General features: G+C 42.3%; 2 protein-coding genes across 17 annotated transcripts in view; one reads left to right on the plus strand and one right to left on the minus strand.

Annotated features, from left to right (window-relative positions):
• Positions 1-24,335, plus strand: part of RAB4A (RAB4A, member RAS oncogene family) — a 95,489-nt gene that overhangs the window by 20,249 nt on the left and 50,905 nt on the right. For 4 of the 8 annotated variants that reach the window (XM_055081385.1, XM_055081384.1, XM_055081386.1 and 1 more), the window contains exons 2-7: positions 9,958-10,038; positions 12,148-12,262; positions 17,067-17,129; positions 18,273-18,427; positions 19,831-19,926; positions 23,649-23,783. In XM_055081385.1, coding sequence (XP_054937360.1) covers positions 9,958-10,038; positions 12,148-12,262; positions 17,067-17,129; positions 18,273-18,427; positions 19,831-19,926; positions 23,649-23,764 — 626 coding nt within the window. In that variant the 3' untranslated portion in view covers positions 23,765-23,783. The other 4 variants (XM_028482027.2, XM_028482029.2, XM_028482030.2 and 1 more) reach the window with 4 other exon arrangements.
• The window catches only part of CCSAP (centriole, cilia and spindle associated protein), a 41,725-nt gene continuing 39,568 nt past the window's right edge, over positions 22,179-24,335 (minus strand). For all 9 annotated transcript variants that reach the window (XR_008616306.1, XR_008616304.1, XR_008616305.1 and 6 more), the window contains one exon: positions 22,179-22,266. The gene's annotated coding sequence lies outside the window, so the exon portion shown is untranslated. The remainder of the gene's footprint in view (positions 22,267-24,335) is intronic.

A 24,335-nucleotide genomic window follows, 5' to 3' on the forward strand; every position in this document is an offset into this window, starting at 1 on the left:
GTTTTTGGTGTCTGTCCCCAGTGGCTAAGGTTGGTTCAGTGGGTTGTGTAGGCTTCCTGGTGGAGGGGACTTGTGCCTGTGTTCTGGTGGGTGGGGCTGGATCTTGTCTTTCTGGTGGGCAGGTCCACGCCTGGTGGTGTGTTTTGGGGTGTCTGTGGCCTTATTATGATTTTAGGCAGCCTCTGTGCTAATGGATGGGGTTGTGTTCCTGTCTTGCTAGTTGTTTGGCATAGGGTGTCCTGCACTGTAGCTTGCTGATCGTTGAGTTGAGCTGGGTCTTGGCGTTGAGCTGGAGATCTCTGGGAGATTTTCGGTGTTTGATATTATGTGGAGCTGGGAGGTCTCTTGTGGACCAGTGTCCTGAACTTGGCTCTCCCACCTCAGTGGCACAGCCCTGACGCGTGGCTGGAGCACCAAGAGCCTGTTCTCCACAGGCCTCAGAATAAAAGGGAAAAAAAAAGAAGGAAAGAAAGAAGAAGATAAAATAAAATAAAGTACAATAAAATAAAGTTATTAAAATAAAAAATAATTATTAAGAAAAAAAATTTTTTAAGTAATTAAAAAAAAAAAGGACAGACAGAACCCTAGAACAAATGGTAAAAGCAAAGCTATACAGACAAAATCACACAGAGAAGCATACCCATACACACTCACAAAAAGAGAAAAAGGGAAAAATATATATATATCGTTGCTCCCAAAGTCCATCTCCTCAATTTGGGATGATTCAATGTCTACTCAGGTATTCCACAGAGGCAGGGTACATCAGGTTGACTGTGGAGATTTAATCCGGTGCGTTTTTGATGTATTTGTGGGGAGGAAGGTGATCTCCGCCTCTTAATCTTTCACCATCTTGAAGCTCCTCCTGTAGACTTTTTGATGATGGCCATTCTGACCAGTGTGAGGTGGTACCTCATTGTGGTTTTGATTTGCATTTTCCTGATGATCAGTGATGCTGAGCATCTTTGCATGTGCCTGTTGGCCATCTGTATGTCTTCTTTGGAGAAATGTCTGTCTAGATCTTCCACACATTTTTTGATTGGGTTGTTTGTTTTTTTGTTATTAAGCTGCATGAGCTGTTTGTATATTTTAGAGATTAACCCCTTGTTGGTCTCATCATTTGCAAATATTTTCTCTCAGTCTGTAGGTTATCTTTTCATTTCATTGATGGTTTCCTTTGCTGTGCAAAAGCTTTTAAAATAGATTAGGTCCCATTTGTTTATTTTTGCTTTTATTTCTTATTTCTAAGAAAATATTGCAACCATTTATGTCCAAGAATGTCTTGCCTATGTTCTCATCTAGGAGTTTTATGGTGTCATGTCTTATATTTAGGTCTTTAAACCGTTATGAGTTTATTTTTGTATATGGTGTGAGGGAGTGTTCTGATTTCATTTACATGTAGTTGCCCAGCTTTCTCAACCCCACTTGTTGAAGAGACTGTGTTTTCTCTACTGTATATTGTCTCCTTTGTCATAGATTTTTGACTGTAGGTTTATTTCTGGGCTCTCTGTTCTATTCCATTGGGCTATATGTCTGTTTTTGTGCCAATACCACAGTTTTGATTACTGTAGCTTTATAGTATAGTTTGAAGTCTGGAAGGGTTATGCCTCCAGCTTTGTTCTTTTTCCTCGGGATTGCTTTGGCAATTATGGGTCTTTTTTGGTTCCATATAAATCTCAGGATTGTTGTTCTTGTTCTGTGAAAAATGTCATGGGTATTTGATAGGGATTGCACTAAATTTGTAGATTGCTTTGTGTGGTATGGACATTTTGACAATATTAATTCTTCCAATCCAAGAGCGTGGGATATCTTTTCATTTCTTTGAATCATCTTCAATTTCCTTTATCAATGTTTTATATTTTTCAGTGTATTGGTCTTTCACCTCCTTGGTTAAGTTTATTCCTAGATATATTTTTGATGAAATTTTAAATGGAATTTTTTTTTTTTTTTACTTTCTGATATTTCATCATTAGTGTAAAGAAATGCAACAGATTTATGTATATTAATCTTGTATCCTGTTACCTTACTGAATTCATTTATTAGTTCTAATGGTGAGTTGTTTGAATTTTTTTACTGTGGAGTTTTGAGAGGGTTTTTTTTTAATTGATGAATATATGCTAGATGCTAGTCCTTGGTTGGATATTTTACAGATCTTTTCATCCAGTCTGTAGCTTGTCTTTTTATTCTCTTAGCAAGGTTTTCTACAAAGCAAAAGTTTTCAACTTTGGTGAAGTCAGATTTATCAGTTTTTCCTTTTCTGGATTTTATTTTATTTATTTTATTTTAATTTAATTTAATTTTATTTTATTTTATTTTAATTTTGTTTTTATTTTATTTTATTTTTTGGTGTCCAGTCTAAGAGCTCTTTGCTTAGCCATAGATCCTGAAGCTTTTCTCCTATTTTTTCCTAAAAGTTTCATAGTAATCTTTTACCTTTTAAGTCCGTGATCTATTTTCAGTTAACTTTGCATAAGATATGAAGCTTAGGTCAAAGTTCTTTTCCCCCCCCATGGATGTCCAGCTGCTTCAGCACTATTTGTTGAAAAGGCTCACTTTCTTCTGTGAAATGATTTTTGCACTTTCAAAAGCAGTTGGACATATTAATGTAGGTCTACTTCTTAGTTTTGGTCTGTTCCATTGATCTTTGTGTCTCCCCCATCAGTCCCTCACAGTGTGATTGCTGTAGCTACATAATAACTCAGGCAAGGTGATTGCTTCCACTTTGTTTCTCTTTTTCAAAATTGTTTTTGCTATGCTAGCTCCTTTGTCTTTCCATATAAATTTTAGAATAACCTTGTCTATATGTACCAAAAAGTCTTGCTAGAAATAGGAATGAATTGGCATCTTTACTTTGTCCAGTGTTTAATTCATGAACACAGTATGTCTCTCTATTTATTTAGATTGCCTTTTGTTTCTTTCATCAGCATCGTGCAGTATTTTTTATCATAGAAACCCTTTACCTGTTTTTGTTAGACTTATGCCAGAGTTTTTTTTTTTCAGTGATTGCAAGTGGTGTTATATTTTAAATTTTGACGCTCATGTGTTTGTCATTAGTATGTAGAGATATGATTGATTTTTATATCCTACAATCTGGACCTTGCTGAACTCACTTATCAGTTAGAGGAGGGTTTTGGGTTTTTTTTTTTTTTTTTTTTTTGATTCCTTGGATTTTCTATGTAGACAATCATATCATCTGCCAATAGGAACAATTTTATTTTTTCCTTTTTGATCTGTGTGCCTTTGTTTCCTTATGCCTCACTGCACTGGCTAGAACTTCCTGTATGATATTGAATAGAGTGGTGAGAGCGGATATTCTTACTTTGTTCCTGATCTTAGCAGGAAAGCAAGTCTTTCACTGTTCAGTGTAAGGTTAGCTGTAGAATTTTTTTAATGCTCTTTATCAGTTGAGGGAGTTCCTCTCTGGGTTGCTGTCTTTTTTTGTTTTTTGAGTGTTTTTATCATGAATGAGTGTTGTTGACTTTGACGAAATGCTTCTGCTGCATCAATTGATATAATTGTGTGATTTTTCCTTTTAGCCTGTTAGTAGAGAAATTACATTGATTGATTTTCAAATATTGAACAGCCTTTCACCCCTGAAACAAAGCCCACTTGGTCTTAGTGTATAATTTTTATATATGTAAAACTGAATTCTTTTTGCTAATATTTTGTTAATGTTCATAAGAGATACTACTTTGTCGTTTGTGTTGTTTTAAGGCTGTCTTTTTCTGGCTTTGGTATCAGGGAAATACTAGCTTTATAAAATAACTGGGGAAGGGTTCCCTCCTCTTCAGTTTTCTCAAAGATGTTATATAGAGTTGGTGTTGATTCCTTTTTTAAATGTTCATAGAATTCTCTAGTAAAACCATCCAGCCTAAATGTTTCTTTTTTGTTAGTTTTTAAATTACAGATTCAGTTTCCTTAAGTTATATGGCTATTTAAGTTATCTATTTTATTGGCTGAGTTGTACTACTTTGTGTTTTTGAAGAATTGGTCCGTCTCATCTAAGAAGTCAAATTAAAGTATGTGGAACTGTTCTTGTTACTCCTTTGTTACCCTGCTGGGTCTGTAGTGCTGTGACCTGAAATTGGCTATGTGTGTCCTCCCTTTGTTGTTGTTGTTGTGAGTCTTTGTTACATAAATGAGTTAAAGATGGCCCTGCATGTTGGCCTCTCTGTGGTGTTCTTCTTCACAGCAAGCTGAGACGTTAGTTCAAAGCCTTGCCAGACTCCTTGCCAGTCTGGCAAAGCCTTGCCAGACTCCATTCTTACACACTCAGTTGCTTTAAATATAGCCCCAATATGCATATTTTTAGCCATCTAGAGGCTGCCTGCTTTGAATACCCTATGAAGCCGCACTCTCATCTGCAAACTTTTGCTTAGACACACTCTGGGGCTGTGACAGGCCTCTAGTAGGTGCTGTCTGGCTTCCCTCCCATGCAACCAGTCAAAGTGCTACCCAAACGAAGGTGGGGTGTGCTGTGACCATCTCAAGGTCCTGTCTTTTTCCTTGATCTGCCCCCAGACCTTGAACTCACCAGTTTTGCTAGAGGTTTATCAATTTTAATGATCTTTTCCAGGAACCAGTTCTTTGTTTTATGGATTTTCTTTGTTTTTCTGTTTTCAGCTTCATTGATGTCTGCTCTTTATTTTCTTCCTTCTGCTTGCTTTATTTATTTTGCTCTTCTTTTTCTGTGTTCTTGAGGGTAGGAGCTTAGATAATTGATTGAGACTTTTCTTCTTTTCTAATATATGCATTTAGTGCTCTGAATTTTCCTTTCAGCATTGCTTTAGTTGTAACCCACAAATCTTGATAAGCTATATTTTCATTTCCATTCAGCTTAGTGTATTTTTTCTATTTCCCAGGAGACTTCTTCTTTAAATCATGGGTTATTTAGATGTGGATTGGTTCATATCCAAGTATTTGGAGATTTTCCTATTGTCTTTACATTATGAATTTCTAGTTTCTTGTGGTTGGAGAACACATTTTATATGATTTCAATTCTTTTAAATTTGTTGAGGTTTGTTTTATGGCCAAGGGTGTAGTCCATCTTGATTTACGTTTCATCGTCCCTTGGAAAGAATATGTGTCCCACTCTTGTTGGGCAGAGTGTTCTGTAAATGTTGATTCCATCCTCTTGATTGACCAAGTTGAGTTCTTCTGTGTCTTTGCTGATTTTCTGTCTAGTTCTATCAGTGTTGAGAGAGGGGTGTTGAAGTCTCAGCCATAATTGTGGGTTTGTTTCTCCTTTCAGTTCTATCAAGCTTTAGTTTGATGTATTTTGTAGCTCTGTTTTTTGGTGCACACATTGAGGCTTCCTATGTCTTATTGGTGGAATACCCTTTTTTCATTGTATAGTGACACTTTCTTTCTCTGGTCATTTCCTTTGCCCTGAAGACTGTTTTAGCTGATAATGATAATGATTTACTTTGATTAATATTTGTGTGATATACCTTTTACCATCATTTCACTTTCACCCTGCCTGAACATAATAATTGAAGGGAGTTTCTTGTAGGCAGCTTATAGTTGGGTCATGTTTTTTCAACTAATCTGCCAATCTTTGTCTTTTACTTGATATATTTATATAGTTTACATTTAATATAATTGATCTATTAGAATTTATTTTTGCCATTTTATATTTTTGCTTTCTGTTCTGTTTTTCATTTTCCTCTTTTCTTTTTCTTGTCTTTCTGTGGTTTATGTGAACATTTTTAGAATTCCATTTGATTTACCTATAATGTTTTTGAGTATATCTCTTTGCATTGCTTTTTTAGTGGTTGCTCTAGGTATCACATTATATATACATATCACAGTCTACTGGTGTCATCATTTTACGTTCGAGTGAAATATAAAAACCTTGCCTTCTCTTACAGGCATACCTTGTTTTATTGTGCTTCACAGAGACTGCGTTTTTTACAAAGTGAAGTTTGTGGCAACTCTACATTGAGCAAGTCTGTTGGCATCATTTTTCCAACAGCATTTGCTCACTTTGTGTCTCTGGGTCACATTTTGGTAATAATCAAAATATTTTACACTTTTTCATTATTATTATATTTGTTATGGTGATCAGTGATTTTTGATGTTCCTGTGGCAAAAAGATTATGACTTTCTGAAGGTTCAGATGACGGTTAGCGTTTTTTACCAATAAAGTATTTTTTTAATTAAAGTACGTACATTGTTTTTTTAGACAGAATGCTATTGCACACTTAATAGACTACAAGATAGTGTAAACATAACTTTATATGCACTGGGAAACCAAAACATTTGTGTCACTTACTTTATTGTGATTTTTGCTTTATTGCAGTGGTCTGGAACTGAACCTGCGGTATCTCTGGGGTAGACCTGTGTATCCGTTCACCCTCCCCCACTAGTAGGCTATCCCTGGCCAGTTTGCCACCTTCTCTACACTTTTCACAGTCTTCTTATGTTTCTTTTATATGTAGTGTCTAGGGTTCTAAGTTGTCCTGAGCAGGCAGAATGGGCAAAAGTACTTTCTACTCCATCTTCTTGGAAGCCGAAGTCCACCGCGGTGTTAAGGATCATTTTTTGCACATCGAATTCTACATTAGACAGTTCCTTGTTTTTGTGCTCCTGCCCCAACACTGTGAAGATGGTGACCTGTGGGGTAAAGGAACCTCGTTTCTCAATAGGGAGTTTTTCCTTTCTTGCTGATTGCTTTTACAGTTTAATATTGACTCTACCTCATTCTCTGGTTTGTTTGTTTTTTTGCATTCCAGAATATGTACTAGACCTATATGTTGGACCTTTTCCTTCAATTCTGCATTTTTCTTAAACGCTCATATTTTCTCTCTCTTCATTTCTCTGTTCTGTCTCCTAGTAATTTTCTCCAGTCTGGATTGCAGTTCACTAATTTTCTCCTTAGTTTTGTTGATTCTACTCTTTAACTCATCCATTGACTATTTATTTTCAATGACTACAGTTTTTATTTCTAGACAGACAAATTCTGGAAATCTACCTTTTCTTTTAAATCATTTTTTATGGATTCATCTTTTCTTACGGATTCAGTTCTTTTTTTATGGTATTAATCATCCTGAGTATACTCTGTCAGGTTCTTTTTTTTATCAAATTCTTGAAATTGTCATTTCTTTGGATTGCTGACTCACTCATGATGGATTGTTTGAATGTTTTGTAATTTTAGATTATGAGGATTGCTCATCTTCAGAGGAGCTGTAAGCATGGGACTCCTATGTATCCCGGTTTGAGGATGTGTCCTTCCAGAGTGATCTGCGTTTGCATCTTCCAGGCATCCTGTTGATATCACTTTCTAAGGCCATTTTTATAGTTTTAAATTTCTTGACTTGGAGGTTCATTGTCAACATGTTTTTTAAGTTTGAATTTCACACTCACCTGTGGAGCCAGCCCATGATAAATCTTCAGAGGGTAATGTTTTTCTGCTGATCCTGCTGAGAGGTTGGGCAGAGTCAGAGAAGGTTCCTTGTCCTCCTGAGCTGGTGAGAGGATTTTACCAGCCTGTCCTTCACTTGTTCAGATTCAGCTCTCTACTCCTTCCTTCACGTGGGCACAAGCTCTTGAATCCTGTCCCACAGGTGTTAAAACTCAATACTGACAACCCTCCATCTGGGGCCCCTACTGCTTTTTCCAGTTCCAAGCATCTAGAGATTTCCTTTTCTTTCCTGAAAGGTCAGCTATGTATTTTTTTTTTAATATGATATATTTTTTCCAGCATTTCTAGTTGTTTAACCCAAGAGGGTTTTCAAAAAAAGCGTTTTCTATTTAAGTATGAAAACTTACCTCTTGGAGCTACAAGATTCAGAGTGTGAAGAGTTTTTTGGAGGAATTAAATATTTTTACATATGGAAATTACACATCTTACTTGGCTTTTGTCCAGCAAGTGCAAGTCATTTGATGTTACCCTTTTACCTGTTGAGGTTGTGGTATAATCTGGAAAGTGATTACCATAATAGAGTCCATTTAAGCAAAACTTCCAAAGCAGAAAATAATAATGGAACAAGCATTAAGCCAAAGTCTGTGCTTAGATCTATGAGTTTTTATTTCAGGATTAGATGGATTTGTGAAACTCCTTTTACTATGTGCATATAAAACATGAGAAACATTCGCATTTGTATATATAAATTATTTTTGCTCTCAAGACTTACTTTTGCCTATATATTGGCAGCATCTTTACCTGGTTCTCATCTTCCAGTGTTTACAACCTATGTAATGTATTGGGCTTTATTTCTTAAATAGAAGAGGATATTGAACAAGATTGAGAAATTTCAGTATTTTCATTTTAACCTGGCAATCTTAATTTCTTGGGCTGTAAAAACTGTTCAATGACAACGATGAGACTTGCGTATTTTATTTTGTATGTGTGGTAAAATATACATAGCATGAGATTTGTCATTTTAAAATCAACAGTTCAGTGGCTTTAAGTACATTCACATTGTTGTACAACTATCGCCACCATCCATCTCCAGAACTTTTTCATCTTCTCAAACCGATATGCATATCCATTGAACCCTGACTCCCCATTTCCCCTCTCCCAGCCTCCTACGTTCTGTCTCTGTGAGTTTGACCACCCTGGGTACCTCATATAAATGGAATCTTCTGGTATTTCTCCTTTAGTGACTGGCTTAGTTCACTTAGCACAATCAAAGTTCATCCATGTTGTAGCATGTATCAGACTTTCCTTCCTTTTTAAGGCTGAATAATATTCCATTGTATGTATCTATCACATTTTGTTTATCGTTGATCCGTCAATGGATATTTGGGTTGCTTCCATCTTCTGGCGACTGTGACTAGTGCTGTTATGAACACTGGTGTGGCATGCTTTTAAAACAGGCAGTGAGATGCATAAAACTGTAGGTATTTTTAAATGCTAACAATTGTTAATAGCACTATCCTACAAGTTTAATTGCCTGTAACTATTTGAAAAGCATGAGAGGTTGAATAGGCTTGACCTTTGGGTGATAAGGAATGTAGTTCTTAGGAACAGGCCTGGAGCAAGCACCAGCAAACAAATTGACCGTTTGTGCTTCACTGGGTGGGCAGGGCGAGAAGGAGTCAGGGCTGGGAGCGCGTGGTCAGGTCTGAAACAGGAGTGTGGAGGTGACACCGTCAGAGGTGCCCCCGACAGAACCAGGAATGTGGAGCAGGGCCACAGGATGAGCCTGGAAGCCAGGGGTCAGCAGACGTGGGTCGGGGTCAAAGTGTGAGGGTGGAGAGGGGCTTGGTGCCTGCAGCGCTAGGCTGAACAGAACTAGAGTTCTTCGCCAACAGAAAAAGCAGAAGGAATCACCAAGCCGGTGTCAGGCTACCGATGCCCCATCATTCCGATTCACAGATTCCATTCTAGAAAGCCTCTATTTCCGGTGTATGGAAAGTAGGATCCCAAATTAAATCTATTCCCCTGTGTAAAGAAGAAGTGAAGAGCTCTCTCTCTATTGAATGGGACAAATATCCCATGCAGAGTACTGACCCAGACCCTTGGGCTTAGGCTGGCCTTCCCCAAGGTCATAGACACAGGAATAAAGGCAAGGCCACAGAAGTCTGCAAGTACAGGGAGAACTTACACCTGTTTTTAAAAGAAGAAAGGAGTGAACTTCTCAAAGCCTGTAAGTCTACCAGGTGTTTTCTTTTGTACAGAAAAATTGTAATTTCTAGGCGATTTTTGCTTGTCACTGTGTGTGTATTTATTTGAATAGCAAAGAGATTTCAGTCATTACAAGAGGAGTTTTCAAACTTCCAGTATCAAAAGAAATTGTCCCCAGAGCAGTTTGAAAAGGCAGTGGGTTAGCATATAAGCCATATATGGAAAAGGTGGAAAGGTAAGTCAGTGTGTTTATTGCCATTTTCACAAAATATTCAGCTACCTCTTTTTTCTTTTATGTTAACTGAGATTTCATTAAATTTTATGATTGTAGTCTGAGTTCACAGCACCTGTTCTAAAGTTATGTTTCACAGTCTCTTTTTGTTTTTCAGATTTTTTGTTTAAATTCTTGGTTATTGGGAATGCAGGAACCGGCAAGTCTTGCTTGCTTCATCAGTTTATTGAAAAAAAATGTAAGTGACCTCACGTGGTTGGTGTTTCTTTCATGTCTTCTCCTGAGAGTGCGCTCTTGTGCAGATTTGTTTAGGACAAAACTTCCGAATATGTTTTCAGGGAAAATGTCATAGTTTAAAAATATTTTTAAATGACATAAAAAGTTTATGTTATTAAATGTTTAGTAATCTGATTTTTTATTTAGCATTTCAGTTTAATAGTGGGTCATTGTTCATTATGTAGTGAATTGTCCTGTACATTTTCCAGATACTAGAATACAGTATGATGCTGTGGAATTCCATTTCCTGGCAGGAGTGGCCCGAGAACCCTAGCTGTACATTTTGGATAAGATAGCATTTGGTCCCCAGCGGCCTTGTATTGTCCTTAAGGCAGCTATTGTCATCAGTCCTGTTTTACAGGTAAATAAACATAGGTTTACAGGACTTGGTGTGTGCACTTGGGATGGTCGCCTAGTAACGGTGCATGTTAGACTCCAACCCAGGCCTTTCAACCACAGAAAATATCTTGTGCCGTTGACTTGCCTTGTGTTGGTGAGAGAGTTTGAATTTTGTATTCCAAGCTACTGTAAAAGACAGTAGGTTTAAAAGGCCCTTAAAATAAGCCGTGCTTATATAGTAATGGAAAGAATTGTGGAGAATGACCTGTCTATCTAGAGGTAGTCAGGTGAAGGCCCGAACACAGAAAATTAATCTCACTTAATGAAGTGCCTCTTAAGTAAGAATGCATGAGATGCATTAGGTGGCGGGCGGTGGAGACAGAGGCAGCAAAGGGTGTCCTGGGAAAGAGCTCTGAAGAATAAGATTCTAGAAGTGTTTTTTGCTGCTTCCATTTCCATCGACCAGGAGCTTGTTGGAACCTTCATGTAGTGACACGGACCCAGCGTGGCTCAGTCCCTCTTGAATTTGACAGGCGTTCACCCGCTGGGCAGCCTGGGGTTCTGTACGAGTTACCCAGACTTTGCATTGTTCCATCTCAGAAGAGGGGATGCTGGGCCGGGTGCCTGGCCTCGGCGGACACTCTCCCTTCACATCCTCCCCTCACCCCTCACGACCACAGTAATGATGTAACGAGGCTTCACTGTATTGCTCTCGTAGCTGTGTCTTAATCAGGATGCCCTTGGCCTTTCGTTACTGCCTGTGAAGGCTTTTACTGCCAGGCTGGCCCAGTAGCTGGACACCAGCGGATGTCCACGCCGGTCTGCACTGTCTGGGCCTGAGACAAGCTGCTGGAATCAGACCCTTTCCCCCCCCAGGCCCCCAGGGAGCAATGAACACAGCTGTCAGATGGCGCCCTGGTTTCTGGTACCATTAAATTTTATCCTATAGTTATAAAATATAAACCAGTCAATGGACTATGTAGCCAAGATACTTGTTTTTTCTTTTCCTTTCACGTCACAGAAATTTTCTTTTATAAGACAGCTTATTCCAATTGGGTTTAGCAAACTAGTTATTTTGCCAGCCTCCCTGCCCATTCAGACAGTATTGATTTCTCCAGCAAATGCATTCCAATTGATTGCCACACACAATACTCGAGTTCATGAAACTCAACAGCTGTAATGTGCATAGAGGTCTTGGTTTGGGGTGTGTTTGTTCTGAGTTTTTTACTCTGTCTTTTCTTCTTTTTCCCTTCGTCTTTGGTGAGCATCAAGTTTCTTTCTTGGGCTACGGTGCTTTTCCTTCCCTTTACTTTTATTTCTTTAGAACGTTTGTCCGAATAGTTGAAACTATCGTTGGCCAAGTTGCAGTCTGTCACTGGGCAGTAAGCCCTCCAAGATGGTACCCAGTATTCTGTGCAGTTGCCATTCATGAGAACCTTAGCGGTGGTCAGGTAGATATGGTCTTATATGGCGTGGCCACCAAGCCTCAGCTTTAAGTATATGGCTTGTTTAGGTGTTTTGAGAAAAAGCTTTATTGTCTCTTTGAGAACAGGAACTGTGTGTATTCTGTTTAAAACAGTGAGTGCTTATTTTCATCTGACTGTTGGAGAAATGAATGGCGACAGTAAATTACATTTTCCGTTGACAGAACTCTTGATTTTAATGTTACTTGTATAAATCTATAAGCCTGTTTCCCTAATGTCCTAAAATTAAATTTCTTTTTCTTTTTCAGTCAAAGATGACTCAAATCACACAATAGGAGTGGAATTTGGCTCAAAGATAATAAATGTTGGTGGTAAATATGTAAAGTTACAGATATGGGACACAGCAGGCCAAGAACGATTCAGGTAGCTTTTTCTCTAACTTAATAAAAATATTTGAAAATTGGGTTTGAAATAATCAATTATCTTCTCTTAATGTACGTGGTCCTCTCCTCCCTCCCCCCACCCTCAAGATTTTAGAAAATTCACCTCTGGAAGCTTTAAGACAAGCTAAAAGTCAGTTTTTCTCCACACAGCATTGATTTAGGAAAGAATACATTAGAATCTCTTCCGAGTGCACGCATCCTAATTTGGAGGCTAATTTATTCTTTGGGACCTAGTGGTACATTAGGAGGTCGTGGCATTGCATATTCCACAATTAACTTTTAGATTAAAATCAAGGCAAAGTAGTAGCACAAACAATTTTTCTCTATATTTCACTTTAAAAGGAGAATTTTTTAAAACCTCTTTGGGGGTTGGTTTTGCTTTACATTAAAACATTCCACAGAATATTCTCTCCTCAGCACTTGCATTACACTGAAGTCATAATCAGCGTTTGGAACGACGACCGCAGTCCATAGCAGATAGGTTCCATGTTTGATATTCTGTAACTACTAAAGCAGGAAAGTAGATTAATATTTTAGTTATGTTTTTTTGAATAGATACAGGAAGTCAAACAGAAGAGATATTCACAGTTTCAAAATTCAGTTAAATAAAACTCAATCCCAGTGCAAGCATTTCACTTAAAGTCAGGTATAATATTTTAAATGCTCAATAATTGTTTGCTTCAAAAGTATCATAACTAGACTTCAGACAATATTACTATAAAGCTGTAGTAATCAGAACAGCATGGTAGGACTTCCCTGGTGGCGCAGTGGTTAAGAATCTGCCTGCCAATGCAGGGGACACAGGTTCGAGCCCTGGTCTGGGAAGATCCCACATGCCGAGGAGCAAGTGGGCCCATGAGCCACAACTGTTGAGCCTGCACATCTGGAGCCTGTGCTCTGCAACAAGAGAGGCCGTGATAGTGAGAGGCCTGCGCACCACGATGAAGAGTGGCCCCTGCTCGCCACAACTAGAGAAAGCCCCAACACAGCCAAAAAAATAAACAAATAAATAAATTAAAATAAATTAAAAAAAAAAAAAGAATCTGCCTGCCAATGTGGGCGACGCAGGTTCGATCCCTGGTCTGGGAAGATCCCACATGCCGCGGAGCAGCTAAGCCCGTGTGCCACCAACTTCTGAGCCTGCGCTCTAGAGCCTGCGAGCCACAACTACTGAGCCCGTGTGCCACAACTACTGAAGCCTGCATGCCTAGAGCCTGTGTTCTGCCACAAGAGAAGCCACCGCAATGAGAAGCCCGCACACCACAATGAAGAGTAGCCCCCGCTCGCTGCAACTAGAGAAGGCCCACATGCAGCAATGAAGACCCAATGCAGCCAAAAATAAATAAATATATAAATTTATTTTTAAAAAAAGAGAAAGTACCTTGGACAGACTTAGAAGGACTTCCTTATTTAAAAATAAAAAACAGCGTGGTACTGGCAGAAAAATTGACATATGGGTGAGTGGAACAGAATAGAGAGCCCAGAAATAAACCCACACACCGATGGTCAATTAATCTTCCACAGAGGAGGCAAGAATATACAATGGAGAAAAGACAGTCTCTTCGATAAGTGGTGCTGGGAAAACTGGACCACTGCATGTAAAAGAATGAAATTAGAACACTCGCTAACACCGTACACAAAAATAAACTCAAAATGGATTGAAGACCTAAATGTAAAACCAGGTACTGTAAAACTCCTGCAGGAAAAGCAGAGGCAGAACGCTCATTGACATAAATCGCAGCAATATCTGTTTTGATCCGTCTCCGTAAATAACGAAAATAAAAGCAAAAATAAACAAATGGGACATAATTAAACTTAAAAGCTTTTGCAGAGCAAAGGAAACCAAGACAAAAAGACCACCCTCAGAATGGGAGAAAATATTTGCAAACAAATATTTGCAAACAAAGGATTAATCTCCAAAATATACAAACAGCATGCAGCTCAATATCAAAAAAAAACCAAACAACCCAATCAAATGATGGGCAGGAGACCTAAATAGACATTTCTCCAAAGAAGACATACAGTTGGCCAACAGGCACATGAAAAGATTCTCAACGTCACTAATTATTAGAGAAATGCAAATCAGAACTACTGTGAGGTACCACCTCACACTGGTCAGAATGGCCAACATCAAAAAGTCTACAAACAATAAATGCTGTGGAGGGTGTGGAGAAAAGGGAACCCCTCCTATGCTGTTGGTGAGAATGTAAGTTGATGCAGCCACTATAGAGAACAGTATGGAGGTTCCTCTGAAAACTAAAAGTAGAGGCCCAGCCGAGGGCAGGGATGAGTGAGGCAAGGGCTGGAAAGACAGAAATTACGTGAAAGTCTGCCGACCCTCACCCTCTTCCCCTACCTCTTCCTTAGCTGCTGGCAGCCAAGTGTGTATGTCTCAGGCAGGAGAAACGATTCTTATCTGCAGAAAAGTAGCCCCAAAGAAAAGGCTTAAAGATACTAACATTTTGGTTTCCCCAATGAAATAGCCCAATTTCTGTCCAGCCATCTCACAGTGAATAGCCCACACATAAAGAGCATCTTTTAGAGTTTGGCATTCCTTGTTCTTGAATATAAATAATCAACCAAGGATCACCAGACACTTGACGAAAGTTTTTAAGATAAGAGAAAGAGCCCAAAATAAAGAAAATAGAAACTTTCAGGGAATAGACAAAAACTAAAACTACAGTATCCTCCCAAATAATAGTAGATATTGCATTCGGGGAATAAGAACAAAATTACAATTTAAAAAGAGCAATTAAAATAATCTATTAAATAGAGTAGTGCTTTTCCAGAATGTTAAACAGTAAACTTGAGAAAGGGAAGAGACAACATTAAAAAATCATACAGAGTTAGTCCAGGAAGCTCAAGGCCTGACCAGTTAAGCCTTCCCGAAGACAGAAGAGCAGAAGAAACAGTAAAAGAAACAATTGAAGAAAATTTTCCACTAGAGGAATGAGACTCTGTAAGATTCCACCTCACACCAAACACAGATGAGGAGGGGAAATCCAGACCAGGGTCTGCCACGTAAACTTTCAGAACACCAGGGATGAAGTGAAGATACCAGAAGATTCCAAGAGGGAAAAGCAAATCACATATCAAGAATTGAAAATGAGAATTGCACTGGACTATTCAGCAGCAACCTTGGAAGCTAGAAGATAATTAAAGCCTTGCCTTCAGAACTCAACGTGAAAAGTTCTTTTTTCCAACCTAACATTCTAAACTCAGCCAGACTATCCATTAAGTGTGAGAATAAAATCAAAATACCTTTCAGTTATGCAAGAATGGAGGGAAACAAAGGTTGTCTTTCATATATTCTCTCTTAGAAGCTTCAGGAGGATATACCTCACCAGCACAAGGGAGGAACCAAGAGAGGAAAATGGAGCCACCGGGGGACCCCAGCCTGGGGAACAGGGAGGTGGCGGGAGCTCTCTGAGCCCCACTTCTTAGGGGTCCTTAGGGAGGTTCCAGGCTGTAGGCACGATCGATTAGATCACTGACCATTGGGGGTCGAACTTGAGCCCCAGTCCCTGAGCACCAGGGCCTTGTAGGCCTTGCGGAGGACCTGGAGGGTGGACTGAGGGACACAGGTGACAGAGGGGACGCACGTGGCAGGGGTCCAGGCAGAGCTGGTGGTTCGGATCAGGACGGTGCTGGTGAAGGTGTAGAGACGTGCACGGTGTAGGACCTGACCAGTTGGTGAGACGGGCCCTGACTGACGTGTCCACTGTGGGACACGTTGCGTCACATCGCTTTGTGATGGGCTCAGAGTGGCTGGAGAGATTCCTGGCTGTGTAAACAGAGTGGGTGGTGGGGCCCCCTCCAGGAGGGGCCTGTAGGCCGGGAGCCAAAGGGTTCTGCCTGACAGTTGTCGTCTGTGACCCGTTCATTGTGGTCACACGGAGTTGCCGGGCTAGCGGATGGCTCTTGCAGAAGTAGGCCGAGCTGAGGATGAAACCGGGGTTGAGAGCGTTGGGAGAAAAGAGAGCCCAGGACCCAGCCTGGGGGAAGGAGCTCCAGGACCAACGGGGCAGATTCAGAGGAAGGGTCCAGAGTAGCTGGTGCGAGAGGAGACCGGGAGGGAGTAGGGCTGCGGCCTGGGGGGAGGGGGCGGGGTCCAGGCAGCGGGGGAGGGGAGGGCAGGTGCCGCGGGGTCGGTGGAGCTGCTCTGTCCACGGAGCAGGAGGAGGCGGTGCTGGCGAGGCAGCTCCTGAGAAGTCTGGGTGCGAGCGGGGCCCAAGATGGGACGGAAGCGGGAGCGTCGCGCCGCCTGCCTGGCAGTCGTCCAAGCTGGGAGGTGCCGGAGCCCATTGTATTCTGCTAGTGGAGCGATCTAACACGCGGGGAGAGAGTCGAGATGCAGGGAGAAGGTGTGTTACTGCAGGAGCAATCCTGGAGCTTGTGGGCGCGGGCGAGATGCGCTCGGGCGGGGGCTCGCGGAAGACAGGGGAGGCCGCGGGGGCGGGGGCGCAGCCACGCGCTGCCCCTCGTCCACAGGAAGGCACGGACCCCGGGTGGGCGGAGGGCTGCCGAGGGCTTCCTGCCCCTCCGGGGAGGATCACTCTCTTCCCAGCCTCACGTCCCCACCTCCCGGTCGCTCCTGTGACACGATTTCAGGCGGGACAGCCCTTCATGCCCATGTTCAGATAACTTTGAATCATTTCTCTTTAAAGCCACCTCCGTCCCTGTGTTGTGGTTTCCAAGGCAAAAATGGGTGTCTGGTGTGGGAAGATGGTGCTCAGGGGTACGGGCTCTGCGTGGTGGAAAGTGAAAGCCTGTAACTCTTCCAGGTCTGTGACGAGAAGCTACTACAGGGGTGCGGCAGGGGCGCTGCTCGTCTATGACATCACCAGGTAACGACACCCCTCACCGGCCTGTGCTCCCCGAGGTCCGAGCCTCCCCGCGGGTGCGCTGGGCACGTCGGTGGCAGGGCTGTGGGTCGGGAAGCCCCTCAGCCCTTTCCCTGGCGGTCTTGGGGGTTTTCGAAGCAGCCCCTTCCACCACTTTGCCATGTAAAGCAGCGCGTTCCCAAGCTTCAGACAGATAAGCATCTCCAGTGTCCTTATGTTTCTTAACATGGTGTTTTGATACTTTCCTTAACGTTTGCAAAGTGAAGCTTTGCGTGTGGTAAATCATTAGCAGTAACGGAGCCCCATCAGGCACAGGCTCTAGGCTGGGGTGGCCCGGGCTGCAACCCCAGGTCCCGTCGCCAGCGGTGTGAGTCCTCCGGCGAGGCGCTCCGCTGTATGGACTTTAGTTTCCTTGTCTGTTCCAGGGAGTAATGACCACGTAATACTCGTGAGGTTGTTGGGCGGTTGGTTGGGTTCATATAGAGCTCCTGGCCCATCGTAAGGATCTGAGTGCACTGTCCCGCGTGTAGCTATCACCCAGGTATCACAATTAAATTAAATTTGAAATTCAGTTCCTTGGTCAGTCCTTAGAATATACGAGGATTTTCTCCTTAGAGAGATGACGGCTGAAAACAGTCCTGAACGTGGATGCACCTGATCAAGTCCTGGCTCTGCCACTGGCTGCTTGTGTGACTTTGGGCAACGTAGTCTCTTTGGGCCCCAGGTTTCTCGAGGAGACAGGAGATAATAAGAGTCTGCGTCACAGAGTCCTTACAGAGAATCAGTGTGTTAACTTCCTGTGAAGCAAAGTACCAGCGCATCACACGGATGCACTGAGTGGCAGCAGTTAGCCTTAGGTCTTGCTCACGTGTCGCATGAACCGAGAGCCCAGTAAATACTGCGCCCTGCTTGGGCAAACTACAGACAGCAAGCTGTCTGACTTGTTGCCTCGTTTTCACGCAAACACGGTGAAATGCGCCCTGTGGGTGTGGTGTACACCTGGGGCCTCCGGGTCGTCTGAGTTCCCTTAAAGGCTGTGGGCCTTGCCCTGCGTGTGTAGAAGCGCTGTGAGTGGTGTGAGTGACTGGAAAGAGTTGCTAGCTTTATAAAATACATGTACTATTTTCACAATCTTATATTATGCAGCCGAGAAACCTACAATGCGCTTACTAATTGGTTAACAGATGCCAGAATGCTCGCAAGTCAGAACATCGTCGTCATCCTCTGTGGGAACAAGAAGGACCTGGACGCCGATCGGGAAGTCACTTTCCTAGAAGCCTCCCGATTTGCTCAGGAAAATGGCAAGTGGCCTTTCACCTGTCACACCTCCTGGAGGTCTGAGACACAGCCATAGTTAGGAAGTGTGGAACTTCCTGTTGTTTTTACTGTACATCAGACTCATTTAACATAGTTTCACCCTACTGCATTCTGCCTACCAAGGTTACCATGAGGAGGGACCTCCCTGGGGGTCCGGCGGTTCAGACCCCGCGCTTCCACTGCAGGGAGCGCAGGTTCCATCCCTGGTCAGGGAACTAAGATCCCGCGTGCTCGTGGGGTGGCCAAAAAAAAAGGTCACTGTGATGATAAAAGCTAATCTCTTAGCATTCTGTGGTGACTTTTCAGTCTAGGATCTTTGAATATCATCACAGGTCTTGGTTCAAAGTGAAATTTATAACAATCTTTAAAGGCCCTAATCAGATGATGTCATCTTTTATAGAATGTAATTTGAAGCTAGGTTAGTGAAATATTAGATGTAAATAGAAAGGGAAGCAGTAGAAGACATACTGGGCTAATTGGCTGTATTTCACTTACATTAAATTTAAGTCATTTGGCTAAAGATGCCTTTGAAACTTCTCTGAATTTCCGTATAGAATACATAAGGATGACACATAAAATTAACGGTTGCTTATAGACAGCTGAATGAGAAGAATTCAGACATTTTAAAATAACTTTAATTTTTAGAAGCAATCAATAACTAAAATATCCTAATATCAACTTTCAGTTGGACTCCAGGACTACCAACTTACACTCTCACAAAGGAGCAGATTTTCTGCTAAGAAAATAAACATGCGATAAAAACATAAGCCTTAATGAGTTTGTAAAGGAGCTGTTTAGAAATATGCACGCTGAGAATGTTAAAGCTCGAAAGGAATTGATCTGTCATTTAAATGAAACTCATTTTTACAAGGAAGGAAACAAGGGTCTGGAGAGGTTGTGGTTTGGTCACAAAAGCAAGGAGAGCAGCCTTCTGCTGCATGAGTCACCAGCTGGTGAATGAGAAGAGGGCTCATTCGTGTAAGATCCCCTCACTGTCAGGGCGGCACACCAAATGTCAGCACTTGTAGGTTGTATTTGTGGTGATGTGAAGACTATTGGAAAGGCAATTGCTACTTTGTCTTACATCAACAGCCGGGTGCCTTCAGCCAGCCTGCTTCCTTCCGCGTCCTGCTTGCTTAGTTTCTTCAACGCCTTTAAGTGCTAGCACAAAATACTAGTTACTTTTCATAAAAAGTTAGATTTCTTCTAATATTTAAAAAAATATTTTGACATTTATTGATTTCATATTTGCAGAAATACCTGGTTTTAAGTACTAAATTCTATTTCGTCTACTATTCTAAGAGTGTACTAAGCTGGCAGTTCTGAATTGAATAATTGTGATTGTCTCCTAAATATGGCTTCGTGTTTTGTTTGATGTCGATTTTAGAGCTGATGTTTCTGGAAACGAGCGCACTAACCGGGGAGAACGTGGAAGAGGCCTTTGTACAGTGTGCGAGAAAAATACTTAACAAAATTGAATCAGGTAAAAGGCTTTCCATTAATAAACTTTCCTTTAGCATAGTTTCCTCTCTAGCTCAATAGTGTCACTTTTCAGTACATCCAGGAGTGATTTGGTCAGAGTGGCCTCTCTCCCCCTGCCGACCTGCAGTCGCCACTGACGGGCTTGAAGGTCTTGTCCGCGGCTGAGGTGGGAGCCCACGCCTCCTTCACAGCGGCCTCCTTGGCCCCAGTGACGGAAGGGACAGAGTCAGGGTGTCAGGGCGTGTTTGCTTGTAGAACCCCACAGCCTTTGTTGGAGCCATCACTTCAGGAAGAACGGACCTTTGTCCGCGCTCCGTCAGCACCTCGGACTCTGCTGGGCCAGCGGTCGTGTGTGGTGGAGAGGCACCAGCCGTGTGCCTTGACGTGATCTGTGGGCACCTCGCGGGGCGCCGCTGATTTAGATCAGGCATCGGGGAGAATTTACTCCCGAAGCTCACTGAGCGTGCCTCAGTAGTAACCTGTCTCATCATTGTTCTGTTTGTTGCTTCAGTAAAAATAAATTTACAATACCCCTAATCTAGGCAGCTGACTAATAAGTAGTTGTCATTCATTAGAGTTACTTTTTATTTAAATATCACCACAATTATATGTGGACATTCAGTTTTTAATTGATTCATTCAAATATCTGAATGCCTATTCTTTGTCAGGTGCTGGGATACAGAAATAAATTAATGCAACCCTTGTCCTCAAGAAACTGCCTTTCCTGGGAAGCAGTCAAAAGATAATTATAATACAATGTGGTCGATACAGTAACTGAGAAGCACACAGGATCTTGGGGCACACGAAGAAGGAGAACCTACCTGTTTAGGAGGTGATATCAGGAAGGGCTTCCAGGAGGAGGTGGCGACTGAGCTCAGGCCGTCAAGTGTGAGGAGGAGGAGGCGGGCAGGGGAGTGGGGCGTAGGGGAGGCCAGCAGGGACAGCACGAGTGGAGACTGGGGGAGAAGTTGAAGTTACGAGAACAGAAGGACCACAGCGGGGAATGGCAGGAGAGAAGGCTGAGGAGAGGCGGCATCCGGGATCTCGAACTTCACCCTGTGTTGACCGAGTCTCCACCCTGCCTGTACGCTGGAGTCTCCTGGGATGCATGAAAGTTTGAATTCCAAGACCCACCTCTAGAGATGCTGAATTAAGCCCTCAGCATCAGATTTTAAAAAGCTCTCTCGTGTGATTAATTCTGATGTTCGTCCAAGACTGAGGACCACCGCGGTACGGGTGGGTGGCCATTCAGGGGCGGGGGCAGTGAATGCTGTGGTCAGATTGCGGCTGGAGGCTGGTCGTGTGTGGGGGTGGTCACATCAGGGACATACTGAAGGGAGCCCAGGGCCGATGGCCAGGATAGCAACTAAGGCATGTTTGAGTAATCCGAAAAAAGATGCCTGATTAAAGCTTTATCGAGGATGTGGAAGCGGAGATGAAGAGACAGAGAGGAATCCAAGAAACGTTCTGGCAGTGACGTCATGACTCAGATGCTAAATAGCAGGGCGGGGCCGTTGACTCTGGAGAGGGGGCTGGAGAGGTGGGGTCAGGAAGGGAGGAGGAGCTGAGGGTAACTAGATGTCACACCTGGGTAACTCGGCGACCCAGAGGGTCATGGCAGAGCCAGAGGGTAAGCCGGCTCAAGGGAATCCAGGTGGCTCTGTTTTGGAGGGTTCCCTGGGCAGCGTCACTGGAACAAACACGAGGAGGCATGCAGGAAGCTGTGGGGGAATTCCTGGCTGGCGGTGTCTGCTTGGGAGCCGTCAGTCTGCAGGAGCAGTGGCAGCTCTGGAAGGAACGAGATCATTCAGCGGTCAGTGGAGAGTGGGGAGAGCCGTGGCCCAGAGCGAAGGCCTGGAGACCAGAGGACGAGAGAGAGGAGGAGGGGCAAAGTCAGAGGTATATGCAGAGACCCGGGAACGTGGGTATCACTTTAGCCGAGGTCCAGCCAAAGGGTCGTTCATTATCGAATGCATCAGAGGACAGTCTCATAAGCTAAGACGTGAGCTGAAAAGTGTCCCGTGGGGCGGCAGTAGGAAGTCACCGGTCATCGTTAGCAGCAGAATGACAAAGGGAGCAGCTGGGCACCAGGAGGAGGCGAGAGCAGAGCCTGGCGCCTCCCTGCAGGAGGGCTAATTTAAGGAGAGGTTTCAGTGACAGAAGAAGTCTTGGCTCGCGTAAATGACGGGAGAGAAGAGAGAGGAACGGAGAGGAGAGAGGCGGGAGTGGGGCAGACGGAGAAGGTAGGGGCAGGTGAGGTAGTGGGAGAGCGCCAGGGTCCCAGACGGAGGGCTGGTCTCAGCGAGAGCAGGGCCGCTTCATCCCTCTGTGGTCCTTTGGTCTGAAAACAGCATCAAAAAGTTACTCAACCTGGTACAGAACTGTTATTTTTAAAGACTAGAGCATAAATAGTTACCATGAAAATTGGTGTGATGTTGAGTATTAGCGAGCTCAACATGAGCTTTTATTTACATTACCTTCCCCCTTTGGTATCCACCCGTGAATACAGTGTGTGTGAGTTAATTCATATACAGCTTTCAGGATCTTTTTCTTCTGAGATCATCCAAATCATAGTTACATCAGATGAAAAACTATAAGGATATGTTAGATTTCTTCAGCAGTACTTTTTTTTTTTTTTAGATTTTATTGAAGTGTAGTTGATTTACAATGTTGTGTTAATTTCTGTTGTACAGCAAAGTGATTCAGTTATACATATATATATTTTTTTTCATATTCTTTTCCATTATGGTTTGTCACAGGATATTGAATATAGTTCCCTGTGCTGTACAGTAGGACCTTGTTGTTTATCCATTTCAGCAGTACTTTTTAATTTTAGTTTTCTAAAGAGGCAGTACATTCATATGGTTCAAAACCCATTATTTTCTCCCCTCCCTTTTACACAAAAGTTAGCATACTATGAACTCTGCACTTACTGTACCTACCAGTGATGACAAATCAGTATTTAGAGACTTCCATATACATATATATGCTAATGTACATGTACACACATAATGTGTGTGTGTATGTAGTGTTCAATTTTGTGTATTGCCATAATTTATTTAACCAGTCTACTTTGGACATTTGAGTTGTTGCCAGTATTTTGCTGTAACAAAAAATGTTGCAGTAAATAACCTTTCATATATCATTTCACATGTCTGTGAGTGTGTGTATAGGATAAATTCCCAGAAGTGGATTTGCTGCGTCAAAGAACACAAGCATTTGGAAGTTAGGTAGAGGCTGTCAAATTCCTCCATTGGGGTTGTAGCAGTTTATCATCCCACTAGTAGTGAATGAAGGTGTTTATTTCACTGAAGCCACACCCACAGGGTGTATTATCATACGTGGGTTTTTACCAGTCTCATAAGTGAAAAATGGTATCTTTGTGGTTTAATTTTAAATTAAATCTTTGTATATATAATATATTCACATAATTCCAAATTCAGAAAGTGCAGAAGAGGATACAGTGAGTCACCCTCTGTTACCCTGTCTCCTGTCCCTTACCTATCTAGAGCTCTTTCTTGAAGTCAACCATTATTACCAGTTCTTTATGTACCCCTCCAAAGAGGTTTTAATGCCCATACAAGCAAACATGTGTATTTTTTCCTCTTTATTCAAAATTTTGTTGTATATACACAGTGTTCTGCACTTTGCTTTTTTCACTTAATATATTGTGGGGATCACAGAAACTTGAAAACTCTTTCTAAAGACTTGCTTGGTCCTCAGGTGAGCTGGACCCAGAAAGAATGGGCTCAGGTATTCAGTATGGCGATGCTGCCTTGAGACAGCTGCGGTCTCCACGACGTGCACAGGCCCCAAGCGCACAGGAGTGTGGCTGCTGAAGCAGCACAGGGTGCACAGGTAGGTGCCTGCGTTGTGGCAGCCCTGCCGCCTTTGGCCTCGCCCTCTGTTTGCTACCCATAGCCCCGCCCGCACAGGCTTAGAGGTGGAGGCTGTCACTGCTTTTTGCAGCCGCGTTATGAAAAGGAGATGTGATTGCATAAAGGATACCATAAACAAGACCAAAAGACAACCCTCAGAATGGGAGAAAATATTTGCAAATGAAGCAACTGACAAAGGATTAATATCCAAAATTTATAAGCAACTCATGCAGCCCAATAACAAAAAAACAAACAACCCAATCCAAAAATGGGCAGAAGAACCAAATAGACATTTCTCCAAAGAAGATATACAGATCGCCAACAAACACATGAAAGAATGCTCAACATCATTAATCATTAGAGAAATGCAAATCAAAACGACAATGAGATATCATCACACACCGGTCAGATTGGCCATCATCAAAAACTCTAGAAACAATAAATGCTGGAGAGGGTGTGGAGAAAAGGGAACCCTCTTGCACTGCTGGTGGGAATGTAAATTGATACAGCCACTATGGAGAACAGTATGGAG

The sequence above is a fragment of the Physeter macrocephalus genome, chromosome 20 (genome assembly GCF_002837175.3).
Source record: "Physeter macrocephalus isolate SW-GA chromosome 20, ASM283717v5, whole genome shotgun sequence".
Lineage (NCBI taxonomy): Eukaryota > Metazoa > Chordata > Mammalia > Artiodactyla > Physeteridae > Physeter > Physeter macrocephalus.